The sequence below is a fragment of the Quercus suber genome, unplaced genomic scaffold, assembly GCF_002906115.3.
Source record: "Quercus suber isolate HL8 unplaced genomic scaffold, Cork oak 2.0 scaffold_778, whole genome shotgun sequence".
Taxonomy (NCBI): domain Eukaryota; kingdom Viridiplantae; phylum Streptophyta; class Magnoliopsida; order Fagales; family Fagaceae; genus Quercus; species Quercus suber.
In genome coordinates, this window is record NW_027070214.1 from 237,229 (window position 1) to 261,445 (window position 24,217).

At 30.9% G+C, this 24,217-nt stretch overlaps 1 protein-coding gene across 1 annotated transcript in view; it reads right to left on the bottom strand.

The window, feature by feature from the left end:
- The window catches only part of LOC112001858 (DNA-dependent metalloprotease WSS1), a 57,872-nt gene extending 33,911 nt beyond the window's left edge, over window positions 1-23,961 (bottom strand). The window contains 3 exon segments of the mRNA XM_065767145.1: window positions 19,008-19,062; window positions 19,064-19,216; window positions 23,951-23,961. Coding sequence (XP_065623217.1) covers window positions 19,008-19,062; window positions 19,064-19,216; window positions 23,951-23,961 — 219 coding nt within the window.
- Window positions 23,962-24,217: the final 256 nt, after the last annotated feature.

Sequence of the window (24,217 nt, forward strand, 5' to 3'; positions counted from 1 at the left end):
TCTTTGATTTCTCTCTTTTCCTACACATCAAGAGGTAGTATTCTTGCTCTCATCTCCCTCTTCTTAGTCCATCTACCTTGGATTTGAGGTTTAGGAGTGTACATGTATCTTTTCAGCTACAATCTATACCCATTTAACTTTATCTTGCTTCCTTTTGCTTTTCCTAGCATGTTTCTTGCTTTATCTTGCTTTCTAACATGTTTTATTGCTGTTTTAGCATGTCTACTTACTTTCTTAACATGTTTTATTGCTTTGATGTTGTTGGTCTGGCTTTCTTGGGTTAGAATATGTCTATTTTTCTTGTTTGTGCTTCTTGCCATGTTTATATACTTTTGCCATGCTTAAGTGCTTAAAGTTGTGTTTGGATGCTATGCCTAGTGTTTTTTTTTTTTTTTATAGCTTTATACATCTTGTTTGTGCCTTTTTCTTGTGTTTGGCTTTTGGGTAAGGTGTAGATCTAGATCTAGTGGTCTAGGCTTACTCCATACACCTAAGTTTCAATAAAGGGTTTGGATTAGTTCCTTTTTGCGTGTTTGTGCTTTGTTTGCTCTTTTCCTTGCTTTTGTGTTTGGATCCATGCTTGTATGCTTAGATCTCATTTCTTGCATCCTTACCATGCTTCACATGTTGGTTTTCCTTTGTGGATTTGTGCTTGTTGCTCTTTGGGGCCTCTTTGTTTTGTTTGATTGTATCATTTCCCATTTTGTGGCTTGTTTGGATACAACCATATGTGAGAGTACATCCTAGCAATGTTGGCTTGCTTACCTTTCTCTCTTTGGGGCCACTTGCCTTTCTATCTTTTGTTTAACATGCATGTTAGGGTTTCTTATGTTAGCCTTTGTATGTGCCTTTTAACATCATTAGCTCTCCACTTTGTGTGATAACATGCTTAGCTTCTTTATGCTTACTTCGTGCCATCTTGTTTGGCTTTCTTTGTTTTGTTTACATCTTTGCATCCTTGTTCACTATTCATATATGTGTCTTTGTGTGCTTGTTTGTGTCGTTAAGCTTAGTTCCTACCTACAATCTCGTGCGGGTTCACACCCATCTTTGTACACGAGATCTAGTGTCCCTTTTTGGTTAGGAGGGCACCCCCCCCCCCTCATGATTATGGGTGCTCTTGACCTTAGAATGTGGGTATGCATTTAAGGCAATTGTTGTAGATGCATATTAATACTACATTATGTTCATGATTGTTGCAGTGTGATTTTCTCGATTCATGTCAGCTAGTGACATTGGTTCCCCTGTGTATGCGACACGCGTCAAGGTGTTCAATGCTTTGGTGAGCTTCAGCTTGTCTTAGTATGAACATACTTGTAGACACCACATTTTGTACCCCTTACAACTCAGGCTCTCATTCCCCAATGATGTTGAAATTTTAAGGCCCAAGGTTTGTTTATGGCTCAATCAGATTCTAAATTGACTTGAGGAAGGTTTTTATGGAAAATATAAATTTTTATGAGCAAATAAATCTAATTTTGGAAAATAAAGGCCACGGAAACCCTAGGCTTGCGTACGCAAGTTTGACGCATGCTTATGCAGGCATGGACTTGCGTATGTAGCTAGGGTTCAAGAAAGTTATGAAAGTCAAGTTTTCTGCATCATAGCCCAATTATTTTAAACCCCTAAAAGCTAATGCCAATAGCTTGTTTTTAATTGCCAGTGTTAAAATTTAAGATTTTACCAAAACAAAGAACTATCTCTAGGCAGGCGTTGTAGGGTGCCTAACACATTCCCCACACGTAACCAAACTTCTGAACTCAAGAATCAAGATTTGTTTACCATTTGTATTAGATTAGGAAAAATGACCATCTGGCAATAAAATCAAATAGAGTCAGGTGACTAATCACACCTTAAAAAAAACCTAATGATTGGTGGCGACTTCACAACTTTTGATAATAATAGATTAAAATTGACTAAATTTAGTCACACACCAGAGGTCCACCCTTTTTCAACCCTCTTTCATAGCACTCAAGCTCTGCAAAAGACAAAGAAGCTACGCGAGTGTCATTGCATAAGGTGGTCAACCACTACAAGACATCGACAACCACCATGGTAATTTTGGACATCTCTTCAATATAAAAAAAATATATATAAAAATAAATAAAATTAGAGAAATGCTAGTGTTAATCCTATCCTGAATGACGAGTCAAATAATATACGAGCATCAGTACTCTGGACGAGGTGATATAACTAATGAGTACTAAAAATCTAGGATTGTCCAATCTTTGGTTGACCATATAGCATTGATTACACAGCAATAAATGACTTTGTAATTGACGAGCTACAATGGTCTGAAAGAGAAATTATGAGCCAATTAAGTCTCTATTTAAGCTTATGTTACTCAAAACATGAGAGCCATAATGAGGTTCGCAACAACTACACTTATAATAAGGCTCCCAACAGCTATACTAAGACTATAAATAAGCCATCAAGCAACTAGAGAAAGGTACACACAACAAAATACGCAGAATTATATTCTGATTTTCTAAGAGATATTGAGAACCTTACTAACTTAGTCATTGGAGAACCATTGGTTGATGCCACTCCGGTACCTTTCTCTCACATCTTTGCAGGGAACATCACCTCGTTTAGAGCCTAGACGAGGTCCTCAACTAACGGCCATTATTGGCATCATCACTGAGCATCCAATGTCATTTTCCAAGTTAGTGATATTTATGACACAGAGTGCTACGAGATGTCATTATGTATATATTACGTATATATGCCTTAGGATTGGTTGAGTACTTAAAATCCAATAACAAAACCTAAAATCCAATAATAGAATTATGAACCATTTATTAGGGATGTTGGTCATTCTTTTTTGCACTAAACGTATAAATGCTACTATTGACACAAGTGAATGGGTAAATAAAAAGGGAAATGAAGTATTGTTGAATCATTATTATTAATTTTAATTTTTTTTTTTATTTATGGCTGTTGAATCATTAATTATTGGGTTGATTTCAGTTGATCTATAAGACAATCGTTAATCTTGGCGTGAATTGAATAATATATAATAACAAAAAATAATCGAATTTTACAAGTCTCATGGCCCTAGTAAGTATAACGTAGATTTTATTTTTCTTAAAATTATAGTTCATCATGATTTGGAGAGACACTAAAGTTTTTAGAGCATAAAGACTGTCTCTTGCACTTATAATTAAAAATTGATCCTAGTTAATTCAAATATTGATGAAAGAATTTTCATATATTCTCATATTTATATTTGGATAAAAAAACGAATATTTGTTGGTACAAAATGAAACAAAAACATATATGTTCTTATTTAAGTTTATGTTCATGTGCTTTGTCAAAGCAAAAGATGTTTATATTTATATTTATGGTACCTTTATTCAAATATTATATTTAACAAATAATTCTAATATGTTAAGTTCATAATTCATACCACAGTCTAGCATCGCCTAAACTAGTGCTTTTGCCATTGTTGGATCCAGATAAGGGAAAGTAAAATTAATTTTGTTTTTTTGTTTTTGGTTTTTGTTGTACTCTTGCGTGCATTTTAAAAACTTTCAAAAATCTATTAAATGGTTATGTTGTTGCATGACACAAAAATGCAGCCACAAAAATCATCATCTTTCAAGCAATACATTTCGACAGTCAAAATTGTTTTTTGGTGCCAAATGTTGTATTATAAATAATATCATCACAAAAATGAGCATAATCCATTATAATTTCATAATTAACCCAAAATATATGTTATTTGTTATTCATATTCTTATTGTATTGCATAATGAACTAATAAATATTAGTAAGTTATTAGCTTATTATTGAACGATATTATTCACCATAAAGTAAGTGTCTTTGTTTAGTTGGAAGATAGAGTATTTGTAATATAAGTAGAATTTCATTTCAACACTCATAGCTGTGACGTATTCCTTTTCGGTTATAATTACTGAGCCTCCTTGAAGAAGAAGTTAACACCAACCCATCAAAATAGAATTGTCTTAAAAAAAAAAGAAAAAGGTGTAAGTAACATTAGATTGAGACTCATTCGTGGGGGAATTTTTTGCTCGATCTAAGTAAACTTATGAGTACTCCTTAGGTAATTTTTGCTCTTTGTCCCAAACTAGTGGTACTCTAATGTCATTGATTCATGCCTTATAAAACGCTAGGAGGAAGAAAAACCTTCCAATGTGGGACAAAGAGCAAAAATTGCCTAAGGAGTACTCATAAGTTTCCTTAGAGCAAAAAACTTCCCCACAATAAAAGGATCAAGATAATAGGCTAAAGAATAAATTGTTATAGATATAATTTTATATTATTAGCATTTTTTAGTCATGATCATAGGCCCAGCCTAGTCCATCAAAACCTTAAAAAATTAAATTAAAATTATTCTCTCTCATTCAAGCATCGACCAATTTATAAATGATTTATTTTTATTTTATTAAGTAACCCAGCCCAGCCTTATCCAACTCCACATAGTACCAATAGGTTATCAATAACTACTAATTAATGAATTAATTAAAAATCAAAAATGAAAACCCCATCTGACAAAAAAAGGAAAAAGAGGTAGCTATTCTTGACGAAATAATTTGTAGGTAGCCTAATTAACTCAAATATTGACAAATAATGCTCATATTCTCATTTTTTAAATTTGATTAAAAATAATATATATTTTTGGTTTAAAAAAATGTCAAAAACATATTTTCTTTTATTTATGTTAACGCCACCTTTATTTAAATGATATCTTCAAAAAAATCAGAATTTTATATACTCGTGAAACTTTAAGCACGTAATGATTAGTAACCATGGAATTTTAATTTATGATACGAAGTATTTTGTGTTAGAAGTTTCATTTGTGTTGGTTCAAAAAAGAAGTTCCATTTGTGAAATAAAAAACAAATATTTAAGAATGTACTAGATGATATTAAGTTAGACTACACACCATTTTGCAAAAACCAACATAGTAATTTTGGAATTTCTTCATTAAAACAAACTGGCATATAACCCGCACTATGTGCGGCTACAATTTTACATACACTAAGATTTGTAGATCCTTTAACTGAACAAAAAAAAAATGTAGATCATATGTTTAGCTATAGCATTTTAATATTTTTAAGTTGTATTTTTAATTTTAAATCACTTTCTACTATAATATTTAACTCAAACCATAATAATTTCATGTAATTTTGTGTGAGAACTTATTTTAAATATTCTATCATACAATTTCAAGGAGGTGCTTTGATCTCAATCAACCTATATGTCCTTACAATTTGATCAATAACAAATATTTTTAATTTTTTTGGGTGATAAAATATCAGTTACCCACATAGTGCTTCTAGCATATTAAATAGTCCATAAATGTTACATATTATCCCAAGATCAACCTTAATATGGTTTAGATCATAGGTATTTATACAAAAAAGGCCTAAAGTAGGCATCTGATTGGTTTTTTTATATGGTCATTTTGATATTGGAATCTTCATTTTTTTTTTAATGAATAATTAACTTTGCATAAAAATTAAAAAAAAATTGTATTGGATGCATGGCGGAAAAGTGGACCTCAATTGAAATCCAATTTAAAATCTAACAAAATTTTCTCTCAATTTTGGCTTATAATCTATATATCTATATATATAATAATAGGTGAAACAGAGAGAAAATCCAATTAGATTTCAATTGGATTCTCAATTTTGCGCCACTTGTCCTAACCAAAACTAAAAAAAAAAATCTAACTAGATTATAAATTTGACTCCAATTTTGTGTCATGTATCTTATCTAAAGTTTCTAATTTTTGTGCCCAAATAAATGATCCATTAACATTTAACACGGAAGTCAAGAAAATCACAATGATAATGCTCATTAGCCTAAGCAAAAACATTTCACCTACACACTTTTATGGAGATTATAAATTGGACTCCAATTTTGTGTCATGTATATTATCTAAATTTTCTAATTTTTGTGCCCAAATAAATGATGCATTAACATTTAACACAGAAGTCAAGAAAACCACAATGATAATACTCATTGGCCTAAGCAAGAACATCTCACCTGCACACTTTTATGGGTGATCACAATAGAGTCTGGAGCTCTTCTAATCCCACAACTAGAACCAAGGAGTCCAACGAGAAAGACTATAAAAGTAAAACACCATCTCCTCCTAATTCCATATCGTCACCCCATGTCTCCTCCTCTCTCAACCTCTACCAACTAGATCCACACACTACCCTCTTCTCCTTACGGATTTCTCAGAGCAAGGCCGGGTTCAAACACAATATTCAATCCCACTCTTCCTTGCTTCACACTCTCATACATTAGCGCTTCATTGGCGCCTCCAAGAAGATTCCAAGCCCAATGATTAGTTCTTATTCACACTCTCATACATTAGCGCTTCATTGGCGCCTCCAAGAAGATTCCAAGCTCAATGATTAGTTCTTATTTTTTAATAGTTTTTAGTGTGTCTAGATTAAGATTTTGTTAATTTGTTAAAAGTGAACAAAAATATAATCATATATATTATATTAAGTTGAAGTTCAATTTTAGAATTCAAATCAAATCAAATTAATTTCTAATTGTAGTTTAATTTTGTGCTATGTGTCCAATTTGATTTTTAAATGTTGGTGTTAAGTTACCTCCATTCATAATGCTCAATGTGGAAACTGAATCTACAAAGATAAACATCTTATCATCACAATTTTGCAAGATTATTGTTTTAATCATTTTCAGGTGTGGATTTTGAGATTAAGTTGCTCACAATTGGTGGGAGAAGATTGAAGCTTACAATTTGGGACGAAGGCAACTGCTGGAATTATTTAGAATTATAGTTTCATTTTAATCTTTGATTAATGATGCTTTTGGAAGTGATAGTTTATGCTAACATGTAATCTTTCTCTTCTTTCAAGTTAGTCATTGCTTTTGGTGCATAAATAGATTGTAGAGCTATTAACAATTGATGAAAGATATGTATATATGATTTTTAGTTAGGTGAACTTTTGGATTTTAATAGAAACATTTAACCTTCGGATGTTGAAAAAACAAGAAGGTAAAATGTTCTGTAAATTTTAATTTTGTGAAACTGATCAATGGCAATTTGAAGTGTTAAAAGAGACAACAATATTGACTTCATTTTAATCTTTGATTAATGATGCTTTTGGAAGTGATAGTTTATGCTAACATGTAATCTTTCTCTTCTTTCAAGTTAGTCATTGCTTTTGGTGCATAAATAGATTGTAGAGCTATTAACAATTGATGAAAGATATGTATATATGATTTTTAGTTAGGTGAACTTTTGGATTTTAATAGAAACATTTAACCTTCGGATGTTGAAAAAACAAGAAGGTAAAATGTTCTGTAAATTTTAATTTTGTGAAACTGATCAATGGCAATTTGAAGTGTTAAAAGAGACAACAATATTGACTTCAACTTGAAATGTACTCAAAATAAACTCAAGGCCAGCGTATTAGACATGTCTATAGGGGAAAAGTGCTATCTGATGACATCTCCACTAAAAACTGTGAATTGCAACACACTTCTGATTCCAATACGCTATTCATGTCCAATTTTATTAGAAATTTTTGAAGAAAGTTCTATTAATGTCCCTTTATATATTTTAAATAATAAAATGCAATATTCTCTTTTTTTATTCATTGTTTTATCTAATGCTATCCTATGTATAATAAACCAAAATAAAATATCAATAGCATTACATAAATAATAAAATGCAATATATATTTTTCATTGTTTGATTTAATTCTATGATCTGTGTGATAAACCCAAAAAAACAAAAACAAAACAAAAACAAAAAAAATTGGCCAATAACATCATTACAATTAACCAGTCCCGTGCGGTAGCACGGGGTTACATACTAGTATATATGAATGGAGAAACACTCATTACATAAGGAGTGCTACAAAATGTCATTATATATAAATGTTAGAGAACTCAAAATTTAAAAACAAAATTATGAATTGTTTACTAGGGAGGTTGGTGCTAAATGTACATGTATTATCATTGACGCAAGTGAGTGGGAAATTAAAAGGGAAATGAAGTATTGTTGAATCAATTATTGGGTTAATTTTACTTGATCTATAAAAGAATTGTTAATATTTTTTGTGAACCAAATAATATACAATAACAAAAATAATAGCATTCTACAAGTCTCATGACCCAAGTAAGTATAACGTAAAATTTTCCTTTATTTTTTTGTTTCATAAAATTATAGTTCACTACGATTTGGAGAGACACTTAAAGGTTTTTTTTAGAGCACGAATACTCTAAAACTTATTTGTTATTTGTTCTTTACTGTCTAATTTTACAACATAACGGAATGATGGATTATCAATAAGTTGTTGTCTTGTTACTAAGAAGTACCTTATTAAACTGCCTTATGCACCATAAATCAAGCATCTTTGTTGTCTAGTTTGAAAATTGTTTTTTGGTCAATTTCAATGTAGCTAAGATTACGTCTTCCAAGATTTCTCTACTCATCAATTCATATGTTGCTTTTGGTTTAACTCCATAAGCATGTGATAAATTAACTGCAAAAGTTTAGTCTTCAAATTTCCTTTATTTTGATCAAATCAATGTAAGTAGTTTTTAGGAGACGAAGAAGGCGGTTATGTTTAGATACAAAATCATACGCCTTATATTATCTAATATTCTAAACTAATAAAATTCCTAATCATATAGGACAATTAATTTTTGTTCCCTCTTGAGGATGACATGTAAAATGATCTCGTTTATTTGCTTTTTAGATGACTTCTTTAGTACATAGTCAGATTCAGGTTAAATTGAGTTCATATAAAAATATGACATCCAAAATGTAAGAGAAACAAAAACTGAAATTACAAAAAAATACACATCACACATAAGAAAAAAAAAACGAAATCCTAAAGAAAAATGAATGTTTAAAATAAAAAAAATAAAAAATAAAAACACACAAAATTTCTTACTTGCCAATAGGTACTGATGCGACAAAATTCCTTACTTGCTAATACATTGAAGAAGCAAAATTTCTTACATGCAACAGGTATTGAAGGGACAAGACATGTACACATATCAATACAAAAAACATTTCAAACTGCTTTTTAAAATTTGAGATCTTTCTTCTTCTCGAGTCAAATTTTATTTTCAAGATTTTGCAGAAAGATGCTTTAATGAGAAATTTTGGGGAAAGAGACTTGAGAATTGACTATAAGGATGTGTTTGGATTGACAAAAATTGATTTTCATAAAATATTTTCTGCATTTGCAGGCATTTGGAATGACTAAAAATGTTTGTTAGTTGATTTTTTTTTTCAATTGATTGTAAAATAATGGTATTTTCCGCTTCACTCAAAACTCATCTACCGAACCTCTAACCCTCACTGTCAGCCACTTGACCACCACTCCCCACTAACGTCCCAAGTCTCTGGTTGCCAACCTCTGCCAATTGCTGGCCACCGCCACCACTGGTCTCTACCACCATTGGTCGCATCCAATCTTTTCCATCACTAGTCATCAATGGCCACTGATTTTCCATAGTATTTTCTAAAATGCAACTAAACATTTAATTTTTTTTTTTTGAAAAATATTTTCTTCTGAAATTATTTTACTATTGAAAAATATTTTCTATTGAATCAAACATAGCAAAAAGAAGAAATCGGGATTAAATCGCTCGCTATGAGTTCAACGATGCAACAACATATCATTAGTATCTCCATTGGATAACCACATAAAGAGAGTTTAATGTGTCTTAAACTTTGTAATATAGTATCTTATTTTTCTTTATTTTGTTCTTTAAACTTTGAATCATTTCGACGTGATGTAGGACGGTAGTAGTAATATAGCCATATAGGATGATGATTCCAATACGCTATTCATGTCCAATTTTATTAGAAATTTTTGAAGAAAGTTCTATTAATGTCCCTTTATATATTTTAAATAATAAAATGCAATATTCTCTTTTTTTATTCATTGTTTTATCTAATGCTATCCTATGTATAATAAACCAAAATAAAATATCAATAGCATTACATAAATAATAAAATGCAATATATATTTTTCATTGTTTGATTTAATTCTATGATCTGTGTGATAAACCCAAAAAAACAAAAACAAAACAAAAACAAAAAAAATTGGCCAATAACATCATTACAATTAACCAGTCCCGTGCGGTAGCACGGGGTTACATACTAGTATATATGAATGGAGAAACACTCATTACATAAGGAGTGCTACAAAATGTCATTATATATAAATGTTAGAGAACTCAAAATTTAAAAACAAAATTATGAATTGTTTACTAGGGAGGTTGGTGCTAAATGTACATGTATTATCATTGACGCAAGTGAGTGGGAAATTAAAAGGGAAATGAAGTATTGTTGAATCAATTATTGGGTTAATTTTACTTGATCTATAAAAGAATTGTTAATATTTTTTGTGAACCAAATAATATACAATAACAAAAATAATAGCATTCTACAAGTCTCATGACCCAAGTAAGTATAACGTAAAATTTTCCTTTATTTTTTTGTTTCATAAAATTATAGTTCACTACGATTTGGAGAGACACTTAAAGGTTTTTTTTAGAGCACGAATACTCTAAAACTTATTTGTTATTTGTTCTTTACTGTCTAATTTTACAACATAACGGAATGATGGATTATCAATAAGTTGTTGTCTTGTTACTAAGAAGTACCTTATTAAACTGCCTTATGCACCATAAATCAAGCATCTTTGTTGTCTAGTTTGAAAATTGTTTTTTGGTCAATTTCAATGTAGCTAAGATTACGTCTTCCAAGATTTCTCTACTCATCAATTCATATGTTGCTTTTGGTTTAACTCCATAAGCATGTGATAAATTAACTGCAAAAGTTTAGTCTTCAAATTTCCTTTATTTTGATCAAATCAATGTAAGTAGTTTTTAGGAGACGAAGAAGGCGGTTATGTTTAGATACAAAATCATACGCCTTATATTATCTAATATTCTAAACTAATAAAATTCCTAATCATATAGGACAATTAATTTTTGTTCCCTCTTGAGGATGACATGTAAAATGATCTCGTTTATTTGCTTTTTAGATGACTTCTTTAGTACATAGTCAGATTCAGGTTAAATTGAGTTCATATAAAAATATGACATCCAAAATGTAAGAGAAACAAAAACTGAAATTACAAAAAAATACACATCACACATAAGAAAAAAAAAACGAAATCCTAAAGAAAAATGAATGTTTAAAATAAAAAAAATAAAAAATAAAAACACACAAAATTTCTTACTTGCCAATAGGTACTGATGCGACAAAATTCCTTACTTGCTAATACATTGAAGAAGCAAAATTTCTTACATGCAACAGGTATTGAAGGGACAAGACATGTACACATATCAATACAAAAAACATTTCAAACTGCTTTTTAAAATTTGAGATCTTTCTTCTTCTCGAGTCAAATTTTATTTTCAAGATTTTGCAGAAAGATGCTTTAATGAGAAATTTTGGGGAAAGAGACTTGAGAATTGACTATAAGGATGTGTTTGGATTGACAAAAATTGATTTTCATAAAATATTTTCTGCATTTGCAGGCATTTGGAATGACTAAAAATGTTTGTTAGTTGATTTTTTTTTTCAATTGATTGTAAAATAATGGTATTTTCCGCTTCACTCAAAACTCATCTACCGAACCTCTAACCCTCACTGTCAGCCACTTGACCACCACTCCCCACTAACGTCCCAAGTCTCTGGTTGCCAACCTCTGCCAATTGCTGGCCACCGCCACCACTGGTCTCTACCACCATTGGTCGCATCCAATCTTTTCCATCACTAGTCATCAATGGCCACTGATTTTCCATAGTATTTTCTAAAATGCAACTAAACATTTAATTTTTTTTTTTTGAAAAATATTTTCTTCTGAAATTATTTTACTATTGAAAAATATTTTCTATTGAATCAAACATAGCAAAAAGAAGAAATCGGGATTAAATCGCTCGCTATGAGTTCAACGATGCAACAACATATCATTAGTATCTCCATTGGATAACCACATAAAGAGAGTTTAATGTGTCTTAAACTTTGTAATATAGTATCTTATTTTTCTTTATTTTGTTCTTTAAACTTTGAATCATTTCGACGTGATGTAGGACGGTAGTAGTAATATAGCCATATAGGATGATTAATACATCTGTCTTGGATGTTTACCAAATAGTACAATTAATACATGGACTCTAATAGTATTACATATATCTCTCTCTCTAATGGGCCAACGCCCGGTTGCCTTCGGCCAGTGGGTAGCCTACTGGCCCAATAAGTTAGGCCTTGGGCTATTGAGCAAAAAAGAAGAAGTTAGGCCTTGGGCTAAAATTTTTTTCCCCATGAACACTAGCTGGTCAACCCGTCGATCAGCTAGGCCCGTTAGCCAGCAATTTTTTTCCCCATTCTCTGTTTGGCCACAGAAATCTAAGATTAACCTCGGCACCTCCTCCTATGTACAGCCCTAGAAGAGATGGATTGGCAGGACTGCATTTTAAAATTTTTTATTAGAAAAAGAAATATACATTTTTTCTATAAATGATAAAACTTCATTGAAAGAAAAAATCAACTACAAACAGCCAAAGCACACTGGAAGTGTGCTGAGGAAAATACAAAAACAAATAAACTTAGATGAATACAAAGTACAAATCAAGCAAACCAGGTAAAGAGGTGAAATTGAATACACCCGATCCGTTTGTCCACCCAAGTAAAGTCTGTAAGAAAAATAGCTTCAGCTAATGAATTGATCTTTCGGTTCATGAAAGAATCCGAGTATTCCACTCCTGCCAAATGCTCCACATTAGGTAATGAGGGATCATATTCCAAATCACCCTATAGTCATATATATATTGAAGCGTTAATCACACTTTAACCACCCAAAGTTTAATCATATTTGTTTTTTATTCCTTAATCTAATATATTTATATTGTAATGAAAGGTTGCAACTTTGTTTTTTAGGTTCGCTTTATAGATAAATTGTAACATTATTTTTGGGATAGATTTGATAAGCTTTGAACTTATGACATATATTCTATAATAATTGTTCATTATAATCAGTTTAAGACATCAATTGGTTTATAGAAACAAAAAAAGACACTAGTTGGTTTTGATAACTCAATAAGAGACTTTATGTGTTGAGTTAACTCAAACCCATATATGAAAAATTGAAACAAGTGATTTTATAATGATTTTGGACTAAACTTTTACTAAAAAAAAAAACACAGACTCAGCTTGTGGCCCTAGTAAGTATAATGTAGATTTTTTTTTTTTTTTTTTTTCCTTCAAATTATCGATCACTATAATTTAGAGAGACACTATTGTTTTTGGAGCCTAAAGACTAAAGTGACTCTTGCACTTATAGTTAAAAATTAATCCTAGTTAAGTTCATAATTCATGCCACAATCTAGTATTACCTAAATTAGTGCATTTGCCATTGTTATATCTTGATAAGGGAAAATAAAATTAATTTTGTTTTGTGTTTTTCATTTTCTTTTACTCTTGTGCATTTTAAAAACTTTAAAAAATGTACTTAAATGATGTTTTAGCTACATAACACAAAAATGCAGTCACAAAAATTACTATCTTTCAAGCAATTCATTTCAGGGCCCACTTTTTTTTTTTTTTTTATTTGGTGCCAAATGTTGTATATAAATATATTCATTACAAAAATGAGCATAATCAATTATAGTTTCAACATTAACCCTATGTTATTTGTTCTTCACTTTCTAATTGTACGGCATAAAGAATTGATAAAATATTAGTAAGATGTTGGTTTTGTTTCTGGACAACATTATTATCCATTAGTGGAATAGCCTAGATTTGAAAAAAAAAAAAAAAACTGATTCTTAATTAACTTAAATATTTAACTTAGAAGAAACTATAATATTTAACTTAAACTATGATAAGTTAATGCAATTTTGTGTGAGCACTTATTTTAAATATTCTATCATACAATTTCAAGGAGGTTTTTTGATCCTGTTTAACCTATATGTTCTTAGAATTTGGTCAATAACAAATATTTATAATTTTTTTCAGTAATAAAATGAAACTTATCAATTTTCCACATAGTGCTTCTAGAATATTACATAGTGCATAATATGTAACATATTATCCCAATATCAACCTTAAGGTGGTTTACATCATAGGATTTTATACAAAAACAAAAAAAGGAGTACAATAGGTGTGTGATTGGTTTTATATATATATATATATATATGGTCCATTTAATATCGGAATCTTCATTTTTTTTCAATGAATAATTAACTTGGCAAAAAAAATTAAAAATTAGATGCAAATGGCAAAATTGGACCTCAATTTAAATCCAATTTAGAAACTAATTGGATTTTCTTTCAGTTTATTCTTTTAAATATAATTGGAGAAACACTAGCATTGATCCTATCATAAGCATCCAATGCCATTTTCTAGTACTTATAACACAAGAGTGCTATAAACATGTTTCCACTTCCCAATAAAGCCTCTCTCCTCTCCTTTCCCCTCCTTCATTGCTCAAAATCCACTTCTCCTAACAACGAAAATCATATTGATCCTCCCTTCCTCCTCTAAAGAAACTCTCCGACCAATTGTCGTGGGAAGCCAAAGACTTTGAAGGGAATGCCTATCTCTACAGGCTTGATAAAGAGGCTGATAACATGATCATTGCCATAGGTGATACGGTTGGCACCATTGACGACCTCTTCATAAGAATATTTCTCAACTGAGACTAGATGTATATAACCATATTCAATTAAAATTTTCAAATTTCAAATTTCACATCCTTCATTCTTAATTATCACCATGTTTGGTTCCTCAGTAATTGAGTTCAGATATTGTTTTTTATTATCGTCAGAAAGTGAAAAGGTCGTATGAGTACTGTGGACACAACGGGGAGTCGCCAACTAATTTTTGCAATAGTCTTGGAACCATATATATAGCGTCCTCTCAAAGAAGGACCATTGATCTTACTACCAGAGATATGGGTTCAGAGTTAAGGTATGGTCTTGAGAAGGTTTTAGGCACCCAAAATCGCTCAACCTTAAGGTTGGCTTCCTCTCATTGTGTCATATGTCTTAACCCTATTAAAGGCACACTCAACATTGCATTCTAACTCACACACACACTAGCATACATCTAAGCACGTAACATGACATCAATCATCCCAAATAGACCTAATCATTCATCTATCATGGCATATCCTAACATACATCTATCATGACATATCCCAACCCAAACATAGCATACATGTTGTAGACGACTAAATTTCTTAGTTCGAAATAAATCAAACAAGTAAAATAGTTGTACAAATGTGAATTTGTATTGATGATTGTGGTATAATTCTCTGTGATTACAAAAGATTTATCCTCTGATTCGATCTCCTTGCAAGACTTATTGATTTGGATTTGTGGTAATGTGATTGTGACTTGAACACAAAATATCCTTCAATTTGGTTGAAGGACGGATTGAAGATTGCTAAAACAGAATTACAATGAATCTCTGGCTATGAGCTTGTTAGAAATTCTTTATTCTTCGTGTTCTTCGTGTTCTTCGTGTGTTCTTCGTGTTCTTGGATTTGTGGTGGAAGTTCTTCGGGGCTTTAGACGCTTGAATTCGTAGAGCTTCACTGATTTGTGCTTTGTTGGTGTTTTCGGACACTTTAGGCTTGATTCCCGCAAACTTTTGGATATAGGCGGATGATTTGGATGATTTCTCTTCGAATGTTCTTCGTATTCGAAGTTGAAGTTCTTGAAGTTCTTGGAGGCTTTAGAGCTTGGTTCCGGCAGAGCTTCTGGACTTCTGAATCTCCTCTGATGCTGCTTGTGTTTCAAATGGCTTTTGGTGTCCTCCTAATGGCTTAGGAAGGCTTCTATTTATAGGAGTTTTGGGGTAGGTAAGCGACATGTGGCGGAGTCTGATTGGTGACACGTGGCAGACCTTGATTGGTCCGCTTATGTCATCGCCTGCACGTGCGAGGCTGATTGTGTCATTGCTTACACGTGCGATGATGTGTGATTGGTTTTTGCACGACACTTGGCAAATTTCTGTTGGCTTCTAAATAGCAATAATAAAACCTAGCAGTAGCATGTGGCGCTTTGTAATTGGCTGCATTTTGTGGACTTGGTAGTGTGATGTGTCAGCTTGTGATAGGTCGGGAATTTTCCCTGTCTACACATGTCATATCAATCTAGCATCCATCTAGCATGGCATCTCATGTCAACCTAACATTCATTTAATCCTGCATATCATTACATATTACATCATTCGAGGCAGCAACAAAACAAAACAGAAAGATAGGCATGGCAAGCAAACATAGATGATCATTACATGTATTCCAAACTTTTAGACATGAAATCAAACATCAAACAAACATATTACATCATTAAAATGCATGTTCATACCAATACATAACTTACCTCACTTACCTTGTAGCAACTTAGCACCTATGACATAAATGCATGAACATGTGAATGCATATTCATGGCACTAAAACAAAGACACAAGATAAACCCTATTTCCAAAAAGATGTGAAAGACAAAAAAAACAACTAAACATGTGAAACAAAAGCTTAAAAACATGGACATATAAAAAGGATCTAAAACAGAAGTATTATATGTGAACACAGAAGTAAAAACAGATAAAACAAGATTAGAGTTTCTGGGCTGGATTATGCGCACGCATGAACAAGCCTGTGTGCGCATAATTAAGCCTGCGCACGCAGCAGCACACATAGCCAAGATTATGCACATGTAGGTTTCAGTCTAGAAACCCTAGCAACACAGCAAACAGAGTAGAACTTCAAAACACTAAATCCAACATTCTAACATGCTTTAAAACATACAACCATGTAAACCTAGACTACATAAACTTATTAAAGCATATCACAACAAAGAAACTAAAGCAAATAGAAAGACTAAATTACAAAAAAAAAGAAAAAGAAAGGAAAAATAAAGTTTTAGACTAATACCTCAAACAAAGCTCTTCAAACTTGATTTTTGACTGTTCCCCTCAGTCAAATCTATTCACAATTAAAAACAAGAGTGATTAGTAATTTTAAACTCGAAGATCAAGGCCAGAAAAGCCCTAATCAAAAGAAAATTAAATTGAGGATGTTTTGTGAAAAACTCCCTCTTTGATTCATTATTTCTAGTGAGTATTAGTGTTTTCCCGTGGGATTTTTCCTTCTTTTTGAAAAGGTACCATGTATGGATATTTATATTGAGAAAATAGGGGTTTGGAACAACTCCCAGACGACGTGGGATTCATTCCAAATCTCAACATTAATGCAAAAAACTTTCCTTACATAGTTTCTGGAATTCGCCATGCGTGCGCAAGATCATGTCTATGTGTAAGGGTGGCAAAATTCGACACAACCCATGAACACGACACGACTTGACACAAAATTAACAAGTTATAGGTTGAGATTTAACGAGTTTGTGTCATATTCAAGTCGACATGACTAATCCATTTAATAAATGGGCCAGGTTAGTTTCCAATCCATAGAACCCATTTGATCCACCTGACCCATTTAATTAAATGATATTCTAACAATATACCCTTCAAACCCTATGTATATAAACTTATTAGTTCTTGTGGTTTATTTTCTTTAACATATTGTGATTGATTATTTGTGATATTGAGATATATTATAATCTTAAATGATTATTTGTGATGCATTTACTCGTTAGTTCCTAATTTTACATTAAAAATATTTATTTTTTTTTGTTCTTTATAATTTAGATCAATTTGGTTAATACTAAAATTTGTATTTTTTTTTTTTTTTTTTTGCTTTGAAAAAATATGATAAATGGGTTTTTTTGGTTGTAAATTTTACTTATTAACTTATTCTCACTCCTTTAAAAAAAAAAAAAAAATCTTATTCTCACTCTAATTAATATTTCGTGTATCTTGCTTTCTAAGTCCTAAGATTCAGGCTTAGTCACGAAGGAGCTACAATTATTTATTTTTAATTTTTAAAGCAATGTAAAAAAAGGAGGGGGGAGGCTAAAATATATTTTTTCGTCTTAAAAAAACATGAAATATTATACTTTTGGTCCTTTAACTTCAATATATATATATATATATAATTTTTTTTTTTTTTTCATTTCTAAACTATTGAAAATAGTTATTCTTCATTCTTTTTATTTTTTTATATATTTAAAATCTATATACAATTAAAAAAAACTTTTTAAAACTTTTAAAATATTTATATATTTTTTTACAGTTTATGGATGAAAAATGAAATTCATGCAAACATTAGGGATATACACAGTATATTAGCCTCAAAAAGTTAAAAACAGAAACTTTGTAGATCATACAGTTGGGGCGATATTCTCTTGACGTACGTTAGCTTTCTAACATACGCTGGTGATTCTCTTTGTAAATAATGTATATCCTCATTTTAAATCAGAAAGCATGAGACAATCAACGTGGAACATTTAAAATTGATTAATACACAAACTCACTCTCTCTCAAGTAGGCTTTACAATTCTACTGAATTCCAATCCAATGCAGTAGAAATGTGTGTGTGTGTGTGTGTATTCTGACTATCAAATGAACTGTGATCTATACATGGGGGAAGATTTTCAAGTCCAAACACTTATAGCTAAGGCCATAATCTCCTAACTCAAACAATTACCAAAGATAGTAATATAAACGATAGGATTATCTTTAGCTGAGCAGCAAATAATTTAGACAACNAACACGATTGACCTGTTAACAAGTTGTATTAGGGTTGGGAAATCTTGACCCATTTAATAAACGTGTCGGGTTAGAATTGACCCATATAGTCGAATACTCATTAGTTGACACGACCTGAACCTGACACTCAAACACGAATTGCCACCCCTACTTGTGTGCGCATGCCGAGGGTTTTCTTGGTTTACTTTTCTAAAAATAGACTTATTTGCTCATTAAAAAATGTATCATTTATTTTAATATTTCTTAAGTCAATTTAACCTCTGATGGGCACTAAACCAATTTTAGGTCTTAGAATTCAACATTATTGGAGAACGGGAGCTAGCTGAGCAGCAAATAATTTAGACAACACCTTTCTAATTTCACCCAAGAGGTTGTTAAAGTCAGTGTTGTGAGGGCCATACTCTGTGGCAAAGCTCATGAAGCATCGAATCAAGAATTTGTTCATAGGGGAAGAAATCCCATTCTCTGTTTGGCCTCCGCAATCTAAGCTTAACTTCGGCACCTCCTCCTATGTACAGCCCTAGATGAGATGGATTGGCAGGACTGCATTTTAAAATTCTTTATGAGAAAAAGAAATATACATTTTTTTTTTCTATAAATAATAAAACTTCATTGAAAGAAAAAATCAACTACAAACAGCCAAAGCACACAGGAAGTGTACTGAGGAAAATATAAAAATAAATAAACTAAGATGAATACAGAGTACAGCTATTAAATAAAATCAGGTAAGAAGTGAAATTGAAAACATCTGATGCGTTTGTCCATCCAAGTAAGGTCCGTAAGAAAAATAGCTTCAGCTCATGAATTGATCTTTCAGTTCTTTAAAGCATCTGAGTATTCCACTCTCGCCAAATGCTCCACATTAGATAACGAGGGATCATATTCCAAATCACACTGTAGTTATATATATATATATATATATATTTTTGTTTTTTTTTTGAAGCGTTAATCTCCCTTTATCCACCCAAAGTTTAATCATATTTGTTTTTATTCCTTAATCTAATATATTTATACTGCAATGAAGGTTGCAACTTTCTTTTTTAGGTTTACTTTATAAATAAATTGTAACATTATTTTTGAGATAGATTTGGTAAGCTTTGAACTTAGGACATCTATTTTATAATAATTGCTCTTTATAATCAGTTTAAGACAACAATTGGTTTAAAAATAAAAAATAAAAAAATAAAAAAAAAGAGAAAAAGAAAAAAGACATCAGTTCGTTTAGATAACTCAATAAGATACTTTATATGCCGAGTTAACTCAAACCCATATATGAAAAATTGAAACAAGTGATTTTATAATGATTTTTTACTAAACAAAAACACACACACACGCATCTCATGGCCCTAGTAAGTACAATTTAGATTTTTTCCTCTTTTTTTTTTTTTTTTTTTTCTTAAAATTATAGGTCACTATAATTTAGCGAGACCCTAAAGTTTTTGGAGTCTAATGACTAAAGTGTCTCTTGCACTTATAGTTAAAAATTGATCCTAGGTAATCAAATATTGATGGAATAATTTTTCATATATTATCATACTTATGTTTGAATAAAAAAATAACATATGTCCGTTGGTACAAAATAAGGAAAAATCATATATGTCCTTGTTTAAGTTTAAGTTTATGTTCTTTCTAAAAATAATGTTCATGGTACTTTTATTTTTAATGTTATATATACAAAATTATTCTAATATGCTAAGTTCATAATTCATGCCTGTAGACAGGGAAAATTCCCGACCTATCACAAGCTGACACGTCACACTACCAAGTCCACAAAATACAGCCAATTACAAAGCGTCACATATTGCTGCTAGGTTTTGATTTGGACTTGTCAAGAGTTGACAGAAAAGCCTAAGGCCCATTGGAGCTAGTGTCTTATTGGTCCTTTTGGTCCCACTCCAAGCCACACATTAAAGCCCAATTGGAAAGGCCCAATAGGCCGGCCCAATTAGATAATCAGTTATATATAAAGGGAGAGACATACAGAATTTTTATTAGAGAAAAAGTGAGACACCATTGTGAAGTGGTGTGTATGTGCGAGTGAAACCACTCAATTATTCTCCCTTGGAAATTGATTGAGAGACCACACTTCTTGGGCATAAAGTGGAATTGGAGTGAAGATTAAAAGTGTTCTCAAGTACTTATAATCTTTTGTTTTGAATTTCACCGCACCAAGGTACGCTATCTTGTTCTTAAATTCTGAAATTTACATAATGCAAGTTATCAATTATGAATGAAATAGATCTTTGTTTATTGCTTCCGCTATGTGTTTTGTATGAGGTACAAAACCATATTTAACCAACAGAAGTGTACTGAGGAAAATATAAAAATAAATAAACTAAGATGAATACAGAGTACAGCTATCAATAAAATCAGGTAAAGAAGTGAAATTGAAAACATCTGATGCGTTTGTCCATCCAAGTAAAGTCTGTAAGAAAAATAGCTCCAGCTCATGAATTGATCTTTCAGTTCCTTAAAGCATCTGAGTATTCCACTCTCACCAAATGCTCCACATTAGGTAACGAGGGATCATATTCCAAATCACACTGTAGTTATATATATATATATATATATTTTGAAGCGTTAATCTCCCTTTATCCACCCGAAGTTTAATCATATTTGTTTTTATTCCTTAATCTAATATATTTATACTGCAATGAAGGTTGCAACTTTCTTTTTTAGGTTTACTTTATAAATAAATTGTAACATTATTTTTGGGATAGATTTGGTAAGCTTTGAACTTAGGACATCTATTTTATAATAATTGCTCTTTATAATCAGTTTAAGACAACAATGGTTTATAAAAAAATATATATATATATATATGACATCAGTTCGTTTAGATAGCTCAATAAGATACTTTATATGCCGAGTTAACTCAAACCCATATATGAAAAATTGAAACAAGTGATTTTATAATGATTTTTTACTAAACTTTTACTAAACAAAAACACACACACACACGCATCTCATGGACCTAGTAAGTACAATTTAGATTTTTTTTTTTTTTTTTTTTTTTTTTTTTTTAAATTATAGGTCACTATAATTTAGCGAGACCCTAAAGTTTTTGGAGTCTAATGACTAAAGTGTCTCTTGCACTTATAGTTAAAAATTGATCCTAGGTAATTCAAATATTGATGGAATAATTTTTCATATATTATCATACTTATGTTTGAATAAAAAAATAACATAAGTCCGTTGGTACAAAATAAGGAAAAATCATATATGTCCTTGTTTAAGTTTAAGTTTAAGTTTAAGTTTATGTTCTTTCTAAAAATAATGTTCATGGTACTTTTATTTTTAATGTTATATATACAAAATTATTCTAATATGCTAAGTTCATAATTCATGCCATAATCTAGTATGACCTAAACTAGTTCCTTTGCCATTGTTATATCCTGATATGGGAAAAAAAAATTAATTTTGTTTTACTCTTGTGTGCATTTTAAAAACTTTCAAAAATCTACTTAAATGATTATTTAGCTGCATAACACAAAAATGCAGTCACAAAAATCATTATCTTTCAAGCAATACATTTCAGGGCCCAATTTTTTTTTTTTTTTTTTTTTTTTGTGGCTAAATATTGTATATAAATATAATCATTACAAAAATGAGCATAATCTATTATAATTTCAACATTAACCCTAAATTAGATGTTCTTCACTTTCTAATTGTTCCACATAATGAATTGATAAAATATCAGTAAGATGTTGGTTTTGTTTCTGGATGACATTATTATCCATAAGTAGAAGAGCCTTGATTTGAGAAAAAAAAACTGATCCTTAAACCACCTTGCTAAGTAGAGTCATAGTTGCAACCAATTTGGCTTCCGTTTAAGGAGTGACCATTGAAACTAATAATATAGAAATGCGTAAGTAACATTAGATTGAGACTCATTTTTTTCGTTCCTATGTTTGACTTCCTATGGTAAATAAATAACGTTATTCATAAATCAATTCTAATTTATCTTATAATATATTATGAAAAGTAATATTTTGTAACTATATGAGTGATAAATTATGTAGCAACCCAGATAATATGTTGAAGACTAAATTATTAAAAATATAATTATATATTATTAACATTGCATGGTCATAGTCATGGTCATGGTCATGGTCATAGGCTGAACCCAGTTATTCAAAACCTTAAAAAAATTAAATTAAACCCAGTCATTCATAGCCTTGCCCGGTTTGCTAGTAACTTAGTTGATGAACTTGTATGGATTGAGGAATCCCCCCCTCCAGCCTTCGAAGCTTTGTATTTGGATGCCAGTGTTGATTAATGAATGAATTACGTTTTGCTTTCAAAAAAAAATATTATTCTCTCTCATTCAAGCCTGGCCAATTTATGAGAAAATTATTTTTATTTTAATAACTAGAATAACCCAACTTAGCCCAATCAACAGATCCTCCACTTTTACCCAAAAGGCCCCAGCCCAACCCCATCCAACTCTAGTCAGCAGTACCAATAGGTTTCTAAAAACCACTAATTAATAAATTAATTAAAAATAAGAAATAAAAATTCACGTGTCAAGAAAAGGAAAAGAAGGGCACCTCAAGCAGCAATAATTGGTAAAAATTAGTAAATAGTTAAAAAGAGATAAAAACATTTTATTATGTTTATTTTTATGTTTATGTTAACTTTGCACATAATATTATGTTTAAAAAATCGAAAATCTTGTATACCTGTGACACTTTTAGATTTGTAATTTTATATATAAAAAATAGTAAGTAATAGTTCATTAGGCTACAAATAAAAGGAAAATAATTGAAATTAAAATTTGAACTTAAAAAATAAAACACATTTTACCACGCATATGATTAGTAACTATGGAATTTTAATTGATGATATGCAGTATTTTGTATTAGAAGTTTCACTTGTATTGGTTTAGAAAAGAAGTTTCATTTGTGAAAAAAAAGAAAAGAATGAAATTGATGATATTAAGTTAGATTAAATACCATTTTGCAAAATCAACAAGGTAATTTGGACATCTCTTCAATAAAACAAACTAGCATGTAACCCACACTATGTGTGTTGGAAAAACATGGTTTGTATATCATACAAAACATACGTAGCGGAAAAAAAACGAATCTACTTCATTTGCAATTGATAACATGTACTATGTAAATTTTAGGATTTAAGAACAAGAAAGCATACCTTGGTGCGGTGAAATTCAAAACCAAATATTAAACGTACTTAGGAACACTTTTAGTCTTCACTCCAACTCCACTAACACTTAAGAAGTGGGGTCTCTCAATCAATTCAATGGAGAATAAGAGAGTGGCTTACACTTACATATACACCATTTCACATATCATGTGTCTCTCTTACAAAATTTTGTATGTTTCTCTCCTTATACATAATTGATTATCTAATTTGGCTAACCTTTTGGGCCATTCCAAATGGGCTTTAGTATATGGCTTGAAGTGGGACCAAAAGGGAACCAATAAAACACTAGCTCTAATGGGTTTTGGGCNGTCGATATAAATAGAAGTCGTGAGATTTATTATTCATTTAACAGTCGTTAGGAGAATAATAAATTTCACAGCAGTCTAGTTCAAT